The sequence below is a fragment of the Lottia gigantea genome, assembly GCF_000327385.1.
Source record: "Lottia gigantea unplaced genomic scaffold LOTGIsca_32, whole genome shotgun sequence".
Taxonomy (NCBI): domain Eukaryota; kingdom Metazoa; phylum Mollusca; class Gastropoda; family Lottiidae; genus Lottia; species Lottia gigantea.
In genome coordinates this window covers 1,892,034-1,910,238 of record NW_008709073.1, presented here as the reverse complement: position 1 = coordinate 1,910,238, position 18,205 = coordinate 1,892,034, and the positions used below count along the sequence as shown (strand labels likewise).

The 18,205-nt window shown below is 34.2% G+C and overlaps 2 protein-coding genes across 2 annotated transcripts in view; both read left to right on the top strand.

The window, feature by feature from the left end:
- Positions 1 to 7,744: 7,744 nt before the first annotated feature.
- On the top strand, positions 7,745 to 12,324 carry LOTGIDRAFT_162113 (hypothetical protein; the record flags this gene model as incomplete). The annotated part of the gene is made up of 4 exons (XM_009058047.1): positions 7,745 to 7,844; positions 8,362 to 8,952; positions 9,496 to 9,652; positions 12,066 to 12,324. The coding sequence occupies 4 exons, from the start codon at positions 7,745 to 7,747 to the stop codon at positions 12,322 to 12,324; spliced, it is 1,107 nt and encodes a 368-aa protein (XP_009056295.1).
- A 3,691-nt stretch (positions 12,325 to 16,015) lies between these two features.
- LOTGIDRAFT_162112 (hypothetical protein) overlaps positions 16,016 to 18,205 on the top strand; it is a gene marked incomplete at both ends in the record, with an annotated part of 12,734 nt that continues 10,544 nt past the window's right edge. The window contains one exon of the mRNA XM_009058046.1: positions 16,016 to 16,052. Coding sequence (XP_009056294.1) covers positions 16,016 to 16,052 — 37 coding nt within the window. The remainder of the gene's footprint in view (positions 16,053 to 18,205) is intronic.

Here is an 18,205-nt window from a genome sequence, read left to right as displayed (position 1 = left end):
TGTTTTCGATTTGTTTGAGGTAAAATTTTTTGATTCGGGTCTTTTCTCTGAATGGAATCAACAAACTCATCAAATTATGTGTCTATACCATCTTCACTCTTTAAACGAAATTTGTCATGTTAATTTCGTCAAGTTCCTACTGGTGCTAGGGCATCAAGAAACCCAATATTGGCTTTATTCCACCACTATCCATTGAAGTTTTATGTTACACAACGTACATTTACGATACATTTTTGAACCAGTGGCTCAACTACTATAGGGACTGTTTGAATCAAGTACGCGGGCCCCACCCCAGGAAAGACGAAATTAAATGTACCACAGATACCAATTTTATAATCTTATGTTAAAAAATATTCCCCGGGGGATGACCACTTCAGTCCAAGGACCCCATCTAGTTGTGCCACTGGTTTTAACTATCATCTTCAAAGATGGCCAGAGAGTCCAAGAATATTTGGTTATTTAGGAATTATATATCACCTTTTAAAAGCTACAAGTAAAAATGAAGAAAATGAAAACGTGAAAAAAAAATCAGACTTAAAGCACACACATTAAATTAGGTTTGACACTTTCTATGACGTTTAAACATTGCTAAAATCATAAAGTCTTGGAATAATTGGAGAATTGAGTATAGTAAGCTAATAGATAGACGATATATTAAGTGATATTTAACTTGTCAATTGAGAAGTAAGTTGTCATATTAAATAAGTTTAGTCACATATCAATTATATTGTTTATAATAAAACTGTTACATCAATGATTAGTTACAACTAAACTAGACTTTATGTCGGCTACACTAAAATTTCTACTTGACAAATCTGTATTTTACACCATAAAGAACATTCTACTCTTCTATAGATGTAAAGTTTTACAATAAATTAATAGAATTTTAAATTGACACTAAAATATCACCAAATAAACTGAAGTAATTTTGTTTAAGCTTACGAGGAATGTTAACTTCCTCTATCCTTAAGACAGTTTATTTCATATGTATGTACATCCATGATGTGCATTTCGATACCAAAAGAATAATCTTGATATTCTCAGATTTCTTGTTTTTCTTAAATTCATAATATAGTTTCTCTGTTTTCAGTTTGAAAATCAATTTTCCTGCTAAGCATAAACCGCATATAGCCAATAAAAATGCACACCTTTGTATAATACTATATGTAAAATATAAGGGATGATTTTAAACACTGTATTTTGATGCACTTATTTCAAATGAAATTAATAATTTTGGAAAGATAGAAAACATTTAATGTGTAACTCGAATTATTTCAGACTTTCAGAGCTATCTAAAAATTTGAATTTAGTTTTCTCATATGGATATACATGACGTTCATATCATTATGTGTTTTATGGTCATTAACTGACAAATCAATGATAAACAATTAAAAATTTGATGATAATTGTTATATTGCCTGAAGCATTTTATGTTCAGGATTTTATCAGGATAAAATAATTAGATATTTAATTAAATACAGATTATCTTTTAATCTTGAAACAAACCGATAAATTAATATAACACATAATTATTATGAGAACTGTATTATTATTATAATCTGTGTACATGCTTTGTACAGGCTAAAAAGATTATGGTGATCCCTTTTCAGATTTTATTGTCAATCCAAATACACACACACACGCTCGGGCAGGAAAAAAACTTTCAAGGAATTTTATATTGCGAATATTCATAGACTTTTTTTTTTTTATCGAACTTTGACAATGAAATATATTTTCAATGAAAACGTGATACGTCAACGCTCTTGTTTTGACAATGTTCAAAGGCCTTGCACCCAAATATAATAAAAATAAGCTATAAATTACATAAATAGCCTCAAACCCAGAAGCAAAAGCAGTGGTGGGGCCAAAGCGGGGAGTGGCAGAGGGGTAGTCGCCCCCCTCGAGGCCCCGAAAGCAAGTTTTTCGGGCAAAAATCTCATTACTAGGTTAGTGATTCGGGCAATCTCAGATATCCCCCGCCCCACCCTCGGACGTAAACCTGGCTCCGCCACTGAGCAAAAGACCACTTTTCATTCCTTCCTTAAAGAAGATTTTGTGGCCATCGATATACACAAGCATTTTAAAAGTTAGGTACACGAGGATCCTGTCTACCAGCATCTTCACACACAATGTCAAGAGATGCAACCTGGACTATGTTCAAATTCCGTAAGCATAATGTCTTAATGGACCAATAGAATGAAGATTACGGCGAAAGTTCAAACGTCGAGGATTAACAATAAAAAATGTAAATATTATTTTAAACACTTCATTTTATTTCCGTTCAGTAATTAAGTATTTTGTTTATATTTAGTATTCTTATAAAGATTTTGTTTATATTTAGTATTTTTTTTAAAGATTTAAATCAACAATATACCCTAATAATAAGTGTTGATATTGATACTGTAAAATAAACAATCACGACCGGTGTTTTAAACTGTCTATATTAGATACTTAAAGGTTTATCTCCCTTATATAGTTATTGAAAGTATTTATATGGGCGCCTCCAGTAATACGGGTACGGGTTGGAGGAAGGGGGAGGGGGTCTTAAACAAATGGTTTGACGCTCCAATATAGATAGATAGATATTTATTGTATTGTTCGCCCTTTTTGGGCAGCATACATCATGATACAAGATAATACATAATAATAAGTGACACAAATATGACAAACTGATATCAATTAATAGTTAAACAAAAAGTATACATGAACAAGTTTGAAAAAGCAACATCATAACAAAATAATGCATCAACAAATACACACCATATGTGGTGACAAATTTAAGAAACAAAAATATATATAAATTTATGCAACAGCATGACGGACTATATCAAGCAAATGACTACTATCTTATTTTAAGTCTAATAAGACTCAAAAGCTAAGTAAACATAAAGGAATAAAACACCAAAGGAATATAAGCAATATATATATCAGTAATTCTGTGGTAATTCGTTTACATATAATATTATAATACAGAAAACCTATTTATTTCTGGATTCTAGTGCGTAATAAATAAATTTAGAAACAGCTAGAGCCAAACTGTAATTTAGCGGATCAAAAAGAACATGAATGGCAAAGGAATATTTAAATGTGAAATGGTAGAAGTGATATATTTTTCCCTAAGGGTATTGTATTTGGGACATATCAGGAGGAAATGGTATTCATCTTCAACCAAGGATAAATCACATTGTTGGCAGATGAGTTTATCAACAGGAATTTGTTTGTACCGACCTCTCTCAATTTCTAATTGATGTGTACTTAGTCTCAATGAGGTCAATGCGGTTTTGTATTTGGGATTTTTGATATGTTTTAGATAGTGAGTTGGAGTAGAAATAAAGGGTTTGACAGAACCGTATGTTCACAATTTATTGTGGGGGCTGTTGATTGAGTCATGATAAATTAAAGAATGAAAGGAATTTTGCAATTTGAGTTTAATTTGTTTAGGTGAGAAATTTATGGGGTCAATGTTAGAGTTATTAATTAGGGTGAAGATAGCATTTGTCCAAGAAAATTTTGGTTGACTTGAAGCCAAGTTCAAATCCTCATTAATAAGGGGTTATTTTGAAGAGTAGAGTTATCAAGAAATCTTTTGAAATACTTAATCATTCTGTGGTAAATATCTAATTGTAAGGGAAATATTGATAATTCTGATAGACATCCAATGTTTGAGGCCTTTTTAGGTACACTTAGTATGGACTTAGCTGTACGTATAGCGATTGTATTGTGATCTAATTTGTCCCAATTGTTAAACATGATCTTTTTACTATGAACTACCTGCAGACACCAAACATCAGATGCATACAGTGCTATTTGTTTGACAATGCTGGTTGGAAGATGATCAGTGGTACCCCCATTGAGTCTGTCTGCCCCCGATTTCTACCCCCACTCTCTGGAGGTTGGCGCTGTCACTGGTGTTCTACAACATTGTTGAAAAATTTCCTTTAATGTCCATGAAAATCGGATATGGCCATACGAAAGTAGATCACTGCCGAGTATTAACACCAGCCTTAAAGGAACATTTATTCTTTTGTTTCTAAATCTCTTTATATTTCTCAAAATCTGAAATGACAATTTCAGACACCACAGGGACTGGTCGAACCAGGTCCACGGGCCTCCATTAATATAGGATCCCCAGCCCCAGACAAAAATACAGGAGAGCATATGTTAAAAAAGAAAGGGGGGGGGGGACGTACCACTCATCCTGTGGTGCCATTGATCAAAGTCAAAAATAAGGAACAGATGAAGTGGATACATGAAAATTCCTCGAACTATATAGATGTCAATTCCCCATGTTGATTTCATGTATTATTTTATCTACTGCAACACCTTTGCATTTTTGAATTATTTGTTGATCTTGTAAACCTCTCCAGAAGTAGGTAATTTCTTATCAAACTGGTGTATTCTAATGCTGAAATCCATTCATACTCTCTTTTGTAATCCAGGCCAGTGCTTCTATAGGAGAGTATCTCTTATAACACTATGAAAATGATCGGAGATGCTTCTCAACTGTAGTGTTCAAAGATACGCTCGTTCCCCGGATTGCAAATCAGGGCACCCAGTACAAAGTAATGGGCCATTATTAAATTGTGATCACTATCAGTGAAATATATTAAATATATTTTGCTTTTTGTGTACTATAATTCATATTATTATATATAAATAAACATCGGGGTTGGGTTCAGCGATTGTTATAACTTTTCAATGCTTCGAGCCTTCTTTTTTTGGCCTCCTTTGTCTCTAACTTTAGGCCATTATCATCTACCAGAGAGAAAGTGCCGGTGTCTCTGATGTTTAGATGTTTGATGTTTCTGATAATCTAGAGATAATCTGTATTAAAACCTCAGGTAAAATTAACACGGAATAAATAAGATATGTGTTATAGATATTAACAAGTTTTATAAATTCTACTTTTTCTCATCCTTCTTACAATTCATATACAAGTGGATAAGACATTATACCACATTTTAATTAGATTTAATTAGTTGTTGTCTACGGCCAGATACAAAGTTGATATCCAGATAATTGTACCAACAAAATCTTGATTGATAAATCAGGGGCGACTGGGGGTACATAGTGCTGGCACGATGATGTATAGCCATACGACATGTTACGATACGGGTATCGTATCGCAACGTCGTGTATTGATACCTTTCATTCCATAAAAGATAGCTTGCCAGGCAAGGTAACATACGACCACTACCAGCTGTCAGACATGATAACAATTTTTGTGGCTTAATAATGAATTTTCAAATAAATCTTAAAATCATCTATATGTCAAGACAAAAACCTGAAACAGTTAATAAAATTATCATCAAATTCAAACACGAACAATGTCTCATCGCTGTACACACAAGGGTAATAACTCTCAAACTGTTCATCCGAATATTACCAATTTTGAACTTGACCGAGATCTCATCGATAAATACATGCATACCAAGTTTTATGAAGTCTCTATCGTGCCTACAAGGCAAATTTGACACTTTTTTCTAAATCAAGGGCAACAACTTATAAACCGTTCATCTGATTATTACAAAGTTTGAACTTGACTGAGATCTCATCAATACATACATGCATATCAAGTTTCATCAAGATCAAATAAAAACTGTAGCCTCTATTGTGCCTACAAGCCAAATTTGACGCGGTTATACTAAGTCAAGGGCAATTACCCTGAAACCGTTCACACGATTAATAACAAATTTGAACTTGACCGAGATCTCATCAATATATGCAGACCAAGTTTCAATGAGATCGGATAACAACTATAGCCTTTATCGCATCTAAGAAATGTTAACGGACGGACGGACCGACCGCCGGACAGGGGCGACGGCAATATACGTCCACATTTCCAAGAGGGCGTATAAAAAAAAAGATTTTTGTTTATGATATAACAATTTTTTTCACTGAAATTGTTAGAAAACTAGAATTGATTTGACACATTCTGACACAAACAGGGGCAAACACCTATAAACATTCATACCCCTAGGTTCGTTAAAAATAAAGTGCTGGTACAAATTCGGGGGGCTGGGTTCAAACCATTTTTGTAAAGCTACCAGAATAATATTTATTATTGCTGACGTCTTATCAGATTCGGAGTGTAACTCCATCACAGATATAATACCAGGTTTGTAATAGATCTTGTCTAGAGGGTATACGGACACTAATTCATTTGTCATCTGTTTCCATGTTAAATCTCGAAAATCAACCACAAATCAGCAGGAAATTACTACCTATAAAACTTGGCTGGCTTATTGATACCATAACACAATGAACTTACTAGTTAGAAACATTATAGTTGCTATGTCTGTCCCTTATGTCTCCTTAAAATCAATGTAAATATTTCTCAATAACTTACTGTTGTTCTCTGTTTACATATTATTCCATCAAAAAAGTTGTATCTCCATTGAGGCGAGGTCCATTGATTCTATCATAAACCACACGCGATCATCTGGTAAAAACACAATCGTGCAGATAGCATCATCGTTCGAGTTTTGCTTACAGTTTAGGATGATTTTGGTGTATGCACTTTGAAGACACAAATGACTAAAATATTAGTTATTTAAAGTTTTTACGAATACGTAATAATATAGTGGAATATCCACTTCTTATCGTCTTGTAGTATATCTTGAAGTAGGTTTTTTTTTCACGGTGTCTAGCTTTGTAAGGATAGTATACTGGGACAGGTGTAATCCAAGAGAAATATTTTTGTGCTAGTAAAACCATTACAGTTCACGACAGGGTAATTTCAGATCTCAAACTGAAAATTTGGAAAGGGCAGCAAGATGGCCATTTTTTAAATTCTCAGTTTTAGAAAAATAATCACAGATTGTGTGAAAATATATTGGCATTCTATATTTCTTGCTGTGGAAGATCATTTACATTCTCAATTTCTGGCTGTGGAAGATCATTTACATTCTCAATTTTTGAATGTGGAAGATCATTTACATTCTCAGTTTTTGAATGTGGAAGATCATTTTACAATCTCAGTTTTTGAATGTGGAAGATCATTTACATTCTCAGTTTTTGAATGTGGAAGATCATTTATATTTTCAGTTTTTGAATGTGGAAGATTATTTACATTTTCAGTGGAAGATCATTTATATTTTTGGTTTTTGAATGTGGAAGATCATTTACATTCTCAGTTTTTGAATGTGGAAGATTATTTTCATTCTCAATTTCTGGCTGTGGAAGATCATTTACATTCTCAATTTTTGAATGTGGAAGATCATTTACATTTTCAGTTTTTGAATGTGGAAGATCGTTTACATTTTCAGTTTTTGAATGTGGGAGATCATTTACATTTTCAGTTTTTGAATATGGAAGATCATTTACATTCTCAGTTTTTGAATATGGAAGATCATTTACATTCTCATTTTTGAATGTGAAATATCATTTACTTTTTCAGATTTTGGCTGTGAAAATACGTTAACATTCTTTTGAGTTGTTTTTGCTGTGGGAGAACATTTACAGAACATAGACATTCTTAATTTATGACTGTGAAAGGATATTCAGTTATTTACATACTCAGTTTCCGGCTTTGCAACGACATTAAGTAGTTTCTGCTTTCAGTCAAGGAAAGAATATGTATATCATCAGAGTCTGGCTGTGAAGAAAATTTCATCTCCAGTTTGTGATTACTGGTGTTTGGAAGAACATTCAGTTTCCAAGCATTTATTTTGCGTTCATGATCGTGACAGACAATCCGTACAACCAGTCAGTACCTGCGCTATTTTTAATGGTAAATGGTAAGATGGAAACCAATTCATCAAACCCTTCACTCAAGGATTTTAAACCTAGTAACTTCGAAATTTTGTTTCCACCATTGGCATGTTTGTTTGGAGCAATAGTGGGTAAGTTTTTATCTCCTTAAGTTTAATATTTTTATTAACGCTTAATATCGTGCAGCATTCGCAAATAGTCTTATCCACATCTTGTACAACGAACTAGTAAATTGTGACACGATACAAAAAAGCCACCATTTATTTTATAGGACGTGTATAGATAAAAGGGTTTTTGAACAAAATACTTTTGAAGTGTTAGAATTACTTCTTTACTGTATATTGTACTGTTATATTGTTTTTATGCATAGTTAACCCATAATCAACAGGTGTATGGACTGAATAACAATAGTTCCAACCACGGTCGCCTATAGCCACGATAGTTGGCTTCAAATTTGCATAAACTTTGAACTTTCATACCAGAAACATTATGGGCGGTACAATTCATGCCGAGAATTTCTTAAAAAGTGTGTAGTCCTGGGTGATGAAGTTTTGAGACGAAAATATAACCAGGTCAAATGATTCCGAATTTCCGGCATTCACTTCCTCTGTGGATAAACCAAGTAGATATGATTCTTTTGTTTTGCAGGCTTGGTAGTCTTAATAATAAATAGTAAAAGAGGATGGTGCTGGAGAATGCCTAAAATAGATGATCAACACACCATTGATTCTTGGCGACTGGATGTTAAAGTCTTCACAGGCGGTCAAAAATCATGGCCCCTTCTTTCTAATTTTGATAGATCAGTTTTAGAATCATTAGAATTATTCGTCAATACGCCATGGGAGCTAATAAAGATATCTCTTCCAGCCTTCCTATCTCTGGCTTTCTGTCCTCTGACCCTGTTCTTACACGTACCAATCATAAAACTATTCTGGCCAGATGATTTATACGATACCACACCTAACATCAACGATGGAATCGCCTGTTTCTTAGTCCCTGCTGGTATGGTGTATGCCATATCGTTTGGTTTTGCCTTCCAGCAAGTGATGGCCAAACAGCAATCAACTGACATGTATATCAGCCAAGAAGTGGATCGACTGCATCGTCTGCTCACTATGACGTCAAAAATGACTCTTTCAACTATAACTATCAAGTTGCAGATGTTTCATTTGATCAAAAATGAAATGGTCAAGTTTATATTATACATTCAGGACAAAGATCTACCATCAGGACACACAGGTGAGATTCAAATTTTTAACGTTGACCTTCTTCCTAAGCAATCTTAGCAGGTACCTCATTTAGTGCTTTGGAAATGTGTGAGAGGATTTGGTGAGTGTGTGTCTGGTTTCAAGTGGGTGGTTTCACACAATGTATCGATTGAAATGTTTTAAGTGACTGGTTTTCATGAAATGTATCACGTCAAATGTATGAAGTGACTGGTTTCGTGAAATGTATCAAATGGATGGTTTCGTGAAATGTATCAAATGGCTGGTTTCACGAAATGTATCACGTCACTTGTATCAAATGCACGAAATGGCCGGTTTCGTGAAATATATCAAATGGCTGGTTTGCTGAAATGATTCTATTGACTGCTTTCTTGAAATGTATCATTAAGTGGGTGGTTTAATGAAATGTATCACGTGAGTGATTTCAAAAAATGTATCCATTGAAATGTCCATTTATTGAAATGTCGCGAGTTAATCATTTCCTGAAATAATTTGGCTTGCTGGATCGAGTTGATGGTATTGTTTAAGATGTTTATAAATTGCATTATTTTTACAGATTTGATGGATATTATATGTCTGATTAGTAAAGATAGCTTGGGCTGGTCACCAGCATTCAATACCAGTGTAAGAAAATCCGTAGTTAAAATTATCACTGATACACCATTTACTGTTGGTTCTAAAGCTCCAAGTAAACAAAGAATCAATTTTCTTCAGTAAGTAATCTTGACATTGAAAAATGTCAAATCACAATCTGAATCCCTTTTCAGAAACCAAATCCGACGACTGGTTCTTCTCCGTGGTAGGTTAGACTGCCATCAATTTCAGTCCGTTCTCAGTTATAGCGGATGACGAAAGAAATGGATAGCTAAATATCATATATATAAGCAAAAAATAAATAAATAAAACCACACCCCATCACATACATAAACTCACTTCCATCCCCCCTTCTTCACTCTCCTTTCACATTCATACTTCACCTACATCTTCGCCCACAATCTCACTGCCATCCTCAATGAATTAACATCCTCAATCTCACCCATAACCTCACTTACAAAATCTCCTTTCAACCTCATTCATGTCATCACCTACATTCTCGCATACAATCTCACTGTCATCCTCAAGGAATTCACATCCTCAATCTCATCCATAACCTCACTTCCATCCTCACTTACTCAATCTCCTTTCAACCTTATTCATGTCATCACCTACATCCAAGACAGCGATCTCACTGTCATCTTCACTCCATTCACATCCCCAATCTCATCATCGTTTTCATCCTCACTTTCTTGATCTTACATACACCCTCGACAGCGATCTCACTGTCATCCTCAATCCATTCACATCCGCAATCTCATCCTCGTTTTCATCTTCACTTCCTTGATCTTACATACATCCTCGACAGCGATCTCGCTGTCATCCTCACTCCATTCACACCCTCAATCTCACCCTCGTTTTCATCCAACCTCAACCTCAAACATGCCTCTTCAACCTCACTCCATCCGCACTTAATGATCTTTACAATCGGAAGTTGACAAGAATAAATCTAGATATTCTATTTATACAAAAGAATCATTTATATGCTGTTTTCAAATATCAAAGCATGTCATGAAGATGAGACTTATGACGTTAATTACTTCATCGACAATCAACATTCGTACCAAAGTGGTCTTTTAAGTTCTTTGGATCTGAATTATTATTATATTTCATACAATTTAGGGATGCTGTTCATGGCAATCACGGATATCGATTGATCTAGAAATAATAATCATTAGCAAAGTGTTTGTACATATTTCTCGTACACAACTTTGTAATTAACAAATAGTGAACCTATTATTAGGCCTTCTGTTCAATAAATACGAAAACGAAAAGTCAATAGTTATTAAGCATTCATTTTAATATCCACGTAATAAACTTAATGGTATATTGTTCTCTAATAATTCACTTAAACGATTTATAAAATTCAGAAGTTTAATTGAAAAGTTTAATAGAACTTGCCGTGAGGTAGAATATAAGTATATTTGTACCCTAGTCGATTAAGAGAAGAATTGTAAGAATATATCCGTTTCATTTAGTATACGGTTTACATATAAATTGATTATTTGAAGGTTGACCGGTACGCTATGGGCGATATACCATTGATGTCTAATATTGTGAAAAGGAATCCTATTGTCTGAACAAATAAAACAGTTAAAAATAAAGTTCAAAATATAAACATTAGCATTATGTCTTCAAAATATGTTTTTACATAGGATAATCTCTAAGAGAGAAATGTGTTTCTTTTCAATGTAAACATACAAAATAAATATTTTTATCGTTCTAAGATTAACAGTACTATATTGAGCTGCTATTCCAATTCTCATAAAAATAATGGAAAATTAATCGAAACTATTTACTTTTACCTATCTAACAAAAGTAGAGGGTCCAAATCTGGGCCAACCCGTGAATGTAGGTAATTAGGTCACATGAAAAGGTCAGACGGTTATTTGGTCACAAGTATAAGGTCAGGCGGTAATTTGGTCACAGTCATACGGTCAGACGGTAATTTGGTCACAGTCATAAGGTCAGGCGGTAATTTGGTCTCAGTTATAAGGTCAGACGGTAATTTAGTCACAGTCATACGGTCACACGGTAATTTGGTCACAGTTATAAGGTCACACGGTAATTTGGTCCCAGTAATACAGTCACAAGGTAATATTTTTTTTATTTGATAATATTTTTTTTCTACCACGTCAATGATAACAAGAACAATTATAATGTCACCCGGTCACAGTCGTTGCAAAAGTGACCGTTTTCAAAGTCTATCTTCTCCACCATTTTTTTTATCTTATTATCTTGTGACCTTTTTACTGTAACCAAATTTCCGGTGACCGAATTTCCGGTGACCGAATTTCCGGTGACCTAATTACCGCGCCTCGGACCCGTTTCTTGATAACAATGACGAATTGTAGGGTAGCGAACCAAAAAGTGGAGCATCTTTGGGCTTCACTTTCCTGTTCTCATAAAAGATATGATCTGCAGGGGATAATTGTCTTTATAGACAAAAATAACTGTTTCTCGAGGCAAGTCTGTCATAAAAGTTGATATATGGAAACAAAGTATATGTATTTTTGTGTTTTGTCTTTACAGGTGGGCGTTTTTAGAGACATTGGGTTATTTTACATTTCTTGGTATATTATTGGTATCTGGACAATCATATCGAATGGAGTTATCCATGTGTATCATTACAGTTATATCCATATCAATGTTATGTTATATAGTAGCTGATATGGACTCGCCTTTCCATGGATATTTTAAAACAGATCTAACTATCGTAAAAGGACTTGCGTCTCGCCTGGAAAAAATATATACAACAGAAGCCATGAAAATGGTTTCGAAAGATGGTTAAAGCCGTGTTTTACTATACAGTATGAATCTTTTTCAATTGGTTTCGGACTTTGACCAACCACTATTATTGGGAATGGCACAATGAGGAACCCTTCGTAATTTTGGGATTTGGGTCTTGAATACATGTAACTTGTAGTCTTCAGAAGTACTTACTAGAAATAATAGTATATAATAGTAGTATAATTCATTCAAAAATACCTAAATCAAATATTTCACTTTCTTCACTTTATTTTTCTATATTATGGAGTCTCGCGAAAAAGGCGAGTCGTCCTTTTAACTTTCAAACACGGATAATTCTGGACACACATGTATTTGAAGGCTCAAATTCGACAGTGGGCTGTAAAAACTATTACTGATTAGCTTAGCGAAAAAAAATCCCGTTTGTGAGACTAAGATTTCGATTGGATGGCGAAACTGTCCCTTTAAAGAGAGCCTGATTCATTAAGCAAGTTTGGAAAAATTAGGTACCCAAATGAATAAAAACACATATACCCATCTAGATTTAACCTAAGGATTATTGCCGTAAATTCCTAGGACGCAAAGCTATTAAAAGGTTTATGTAGAGTCGTTATGTAGGTAGTTGGGGTTGGAGAACCTATTGTACGGATTTAATCAAAATAAACGCCAACCGCTATAAGACCCAATATCATCTCCGTTTTTCTCCCCCCCCTCTCCTTTTTTTTTGGTTGATCAAGTAGAAGGTAGATGTAAGACAGTGGTTCCCAACCTTTCTCAGTCTTCACACCCCTGGAGCAATCACCTGGACCTTTCACATCCCCAAAAATTTGTTTCATCCACAATTCCAGCATGTTTTGATGTGAGGCTCTCTCTCGATTCAAAATAAACTCTTCTCCTACACCAGTTGACCACACACCCCCAGGAAGTGAAAACACCCCATGTTTGGAACCGAGGATGTAAAAGAAATATTTTAGAAATCTTTTCACGAATAATTTAAGTTTTATTAATTAAAACTAAGTATACTGCCTTTAACTTATATTTGATTAAGGCGCCAAGAATTAAGAAGATCCTTTAGGCCAAAAATACATAACTTAGACTCTTTATAGTTTATTGCCGTTTTATTGCAGTTTTTTCTTTGTTTGATCGATATACCAACATTGGTCTAATATTAAAACAGCTTCAATCTATCTATCTATCTTAATCGATATGGGTTAATCACCATCCTTGATAATTTAGAAGGACATATTTTTTTTTTTAACAACAAATGCCCTACTATTAAAGATGAGTCACCGCATAATCATTTATACATGTAATATACCGGGTATTTCGAAATAAAAGAGTCTATTTTCAACAGTCAAGAACAACGTACCAACAACATTCGGGGTCGGGGCGGGGCGGGGGGGGGGGGGGGGTGACATTGGTTATATACCTGGAGGGGCTATGGTGTATGGTGTTTAATTGCAGTAATTGAATTGATCGGGTTTTTTTTTAGATTTTTTAAGGGAAGCATGATATATTTACTCCCATTGCCACCGAGGCCTAGTATTCTGTTACAAATCTGTGGTTCCTTCATTTATAACCGTATATATTTGGCCATTGGGCCAAATTATAACAAATACCCAACTTTGCCAAATAACCAATGTTCAGGCGATGTGTGGATATAAAAATAACAAACTAAAACTCCACATTTATTCGATGGAAGACGATACAGAATGAGTTAAAAATCTATACATGACGATGTTGAGTGGAAACGTGCTTGATGAATACTGACCTTCACCCAGAAGGCGGAAGTGTCAGAAGTTGCGCACAAGGTTCAATGGAAGCTGTTCGGTGCGTTCGAACCACCGTTCTTTCCACGACCCGACATTCTGAACAACCAATAAATTTGGCCCATTTCCTACTAATTAAGCCCCAAGTACAAAGCAAGAACATCTTTTTGAAACTGTGAAACTTTAAAATCGTTAGGTTTTCAAACGTTGTTGTTTGCACAATGGGCTCAAACACAAATACTTTTTTTGTCTGGAAAGTTACAAAGCTACAAGGCTGAAATTAGCAGGCAACATGCACATGGATTATCTGAGCATCTCAGAAAAAAATAGAACTCAAATATCTGCCTTAGTTTAGGAAATAGTTTTTGACAATTTTCATGAATATAGGTTAAGTCATAGAGTCCAAATATGTCAAATTCCCAACTTTGTCAACCCAATTTCGTTCATGTTTTGCCCATTTCTGACTTATTAGGCTCAAGGACTAGTACTAGATACTAATACTCCTGAAAAATCACGTGCCTCCGGAGTAGAGAATCCTTCGACTAATAATAAATTTTATAGGCTGATAGTAAAATAGATACTAGCTTTAATCACAACGATTAAAAATTTCATCTTTTATCGCTGGCCGCTTGAAGATCGAATTTGAAAGTAATAAGCCAGATCAAATCAACACTGTCACTGTCTCATGTAATAAACATCTAAACCCACAAGGCATTTTAGAGTCTCACTGTGAACGAAATAAAGTTTTTTGCAGACCATTCAACCACAGGGACATGTAAAATATACAGCATCTCATGAGTACTCGGAGAATAATTTGCAGCATTTTCTACTCTGTTCTACCCGAGACAGTGCCTGCTATCCAATTCTAGTTACACTTTTCATATGTGGATACATCGTTTTCGGGCTGACGGGGTCAACAACAGGTTAAAAACAATGATTTATAAACTTCACAATTTCAATAGAATAATCAGACGACTGGAATTCGATCTAGATAAATCACTAATTTATTTGTCATCTCCTGTTTTGATAAATCACGAAATCTAAAATTCTAAAACTTTTTTCAAAAACCTCCTTGCACAAAAGCCTGGCCAATATGAGTATGAATGTAAAGAAGGTTATGAAATGTTACCCCAGATCAACAGAAGATTGGTGTGTTATTCACTGATTAGTGAGTAAAATGTAAAGAAAGTTATGAAATGTTACCCCAGATCAACAGTAGACTAGTGAGTTATTCACTGATTAGTGAGTAATATGAATGTAAAGAAGGTTGAGAAATGTTACTCCAGATCAACAGTAGACTGGTGAGTTATTCACTGATTATTGAGTAATATGGATGTAAAGAAGGCTAAGAAATGTTACCCCAGATCAACAGTAGACTGGTGAGTTATTCACTGATTAGTAAGTAATATGAATGTAAAGAAGGTTGAGAAATGTTACCCCAGATCAACAGTAGACTGGTGAGTTATTCACTGATTAGTGAGTAATATGAATGTAAAGAAGGTTGAGAAATGTTACTCCAGATCAACAGTAGACTGGTGAGTTATTCACTGATTATTGAGTAATATGGATGTAAAGAAGGCTAAGAAATGTTACCCCAGATCAACAGTAGACTGGTGAGTTATTCACTGATTAGTAAGTAATATGAATGTAAAGAAGGTTGAGAAATGTTACCCCAGATCAACAGTAGACTGGTGAGTTATTCACTGATTAGTAAGTAATATGAATGTAAAGAAGGTTGAGAAATGTTACCCCAGATCAACAGTAGACTGGTGAGTTATTCACTGATTATTGAGTAATATGAATGTAAAGAAGGTTGAGAAATGTTACCCCAGATCAACAGAAGAGTGGTGAGTTATTGACTGATAAGTGAGTAAAATGAATGTAAAGAAGGTTAAGAAATGTTACCCCAGATCAACAGAAGAGTGGTGAGTTATTCACTGATTAGTGAGTAATATGAATGTAAAGATGGGTATGAATGTTAACCCAGATCAACAGAAGACTGGTGAGTTATTCACTGATTAGTGAGTAATATGAATGTAAAGAAGGTTATGAAATGTTACCCCAGATCAACAGTAGACTGGTGTGTTATTCATTGATTAGTGAGTAATATGAATGTAAAGAAGGTTATGAAATTTTACCCCAGATTAACAGTAGACAGATCAACACTAAAGCTAATTTGTAAGATAAAGATCGTATAAGTTAGATGTTTTATGTGTTAACTAGGGCATAGTCATATTCCTAGAAGCGAAGTTATTCTTTATTAAAATCATAAAGACAATTTAAGATTTTTTATGCCAGAAGGAAAATTTTTCCCCCTAAATGACTGTATAAAAATACGTTCCCTAAGCAGATCTTTACTCATAGTTGGTTGCTCAGCAAAGAAGAAGTCTACTGATATGGAGGTAAGAAAATTGGTCTTCTTCCAGCACGAGATCTATTTGCTTCCTCAAAGGGACCTCACATCATAATGATGACCAGTTGAGTATGGTTGCGAATAATGAAAGTGATCATGAGTTGCGTTCGAAGTATATGACAGCTATTCTTAATCACACCCGTAAGGAACTGTGGTGATCGATATGATTTTAGGGCCACTTTAAAGCATACCGTATGTTGTGTGTAGTACATATTTGTATACGCACCAAACGCAAAGGTGATCGACATTTTTGTAAATTTTTAACCTATAGTTGCTCTTACACCAAAGCGATCATCTATTGCGTATGGTTGCGAATACAAAATATCATAAATTCCAATCGCAACTTACATGGAATTAATACGTTTTATGAGTTTAAAGAACGCAACAAGCACGGAGGTGATCGCAGATATAGGCAGGGAAAGTTCGAGATTTTGTTCATGTTAAATTTTCTCTGAGAATGACTGCGATCAATCTTAAAGCAACAGGGACGCTACGAGAGTAACACGATCGCAACAGGTACGCAACTCATAAGTCATGAAGTTACAAAGGTAACTCGTAAGTTCAGCAAGTAACACACACGCAAATCGGTACTGGAGAAAATTGGTTATTATTATGTGACTACGGTGGTTCGTATACGACATCATTTATTTTTTCCATTTTGAATTTAAAAAGNTGGAATATAATTATAAAAAATAATTTTGAATTAAAAACTTGTATTTTCATCCAAGTGAAAATTAATATCAACTCAGTGAAAATTCCAGAATTTGAATTAAAAACCCAACCGGGTGAACATTCTAGAATTTTTAATCAAAAACTTGTATTTTCACTTGGGTGGAAATTAATTTTCACCCGGGTGATAATTCAATAATGTATAATTTCGAATTAAAAACTTGAATTTTCAGGGGGAAAAATTAATATTCACCCGGGTTTATTCATACAAGTTTTTACTTCAAAATTATTTTTTATAATTATATTCCAGTTTTTTAATTCAAAATGAAAAAAATAAATGATGTCGTATACGAACCACAGTATGTGACCGATGTTCGCAAATACCACCCAACTAAGTATTCTATAAACTAACTACTAAAAATTCCCGAAATTTTCTTAATTTATTTTTGTGTTAATTTCACACTATAAATTTGACTTGTAGTTTCAAATGCTATTTATTATTCAAAATAGATCTATGAAGAAATATTTTGAATGACTTCCAATGTTCAATTAAAGCATCGGAGTTTGTTATTCATACTAGTCTTTTTGCGATCCAACATTTCCTTTGATTAGCCAAAATTAAAATATATCACAACGTTTTGCGAATTGTATATTAGAAGGTTTACTACAGAATTTTTTTCTAAATTGCTAACGATTTTTGGGGAAATGAGAATTAATATTTAAATTGAGTAGCCAAAACTATGGTGGTTCATATACAACATATTTCACTTTTTATTTTGAATTAATTTTCACCGAGGTGATAATTCGGAACCAATTTTTTTTCGTTTTTGTACACATGACGATGCAATTAAATAAAAAAAATGTCAAAAATCAGGAAGAATTGTAAAGCAGATATCAATGGTTTCTTTGAGTTGGCTGGGACGAGGACAGTTTTGTTTTCGATACTGGCTGATTGTGACACACGAGAAAACAAACGCAACTCGGTATTCAAAATTTCCGAATTTACTTTCCGTATATCTGCTATCACCTGCGTGCTTGTTGCATACCACAAACATTTTAAATATGGGTTGCGA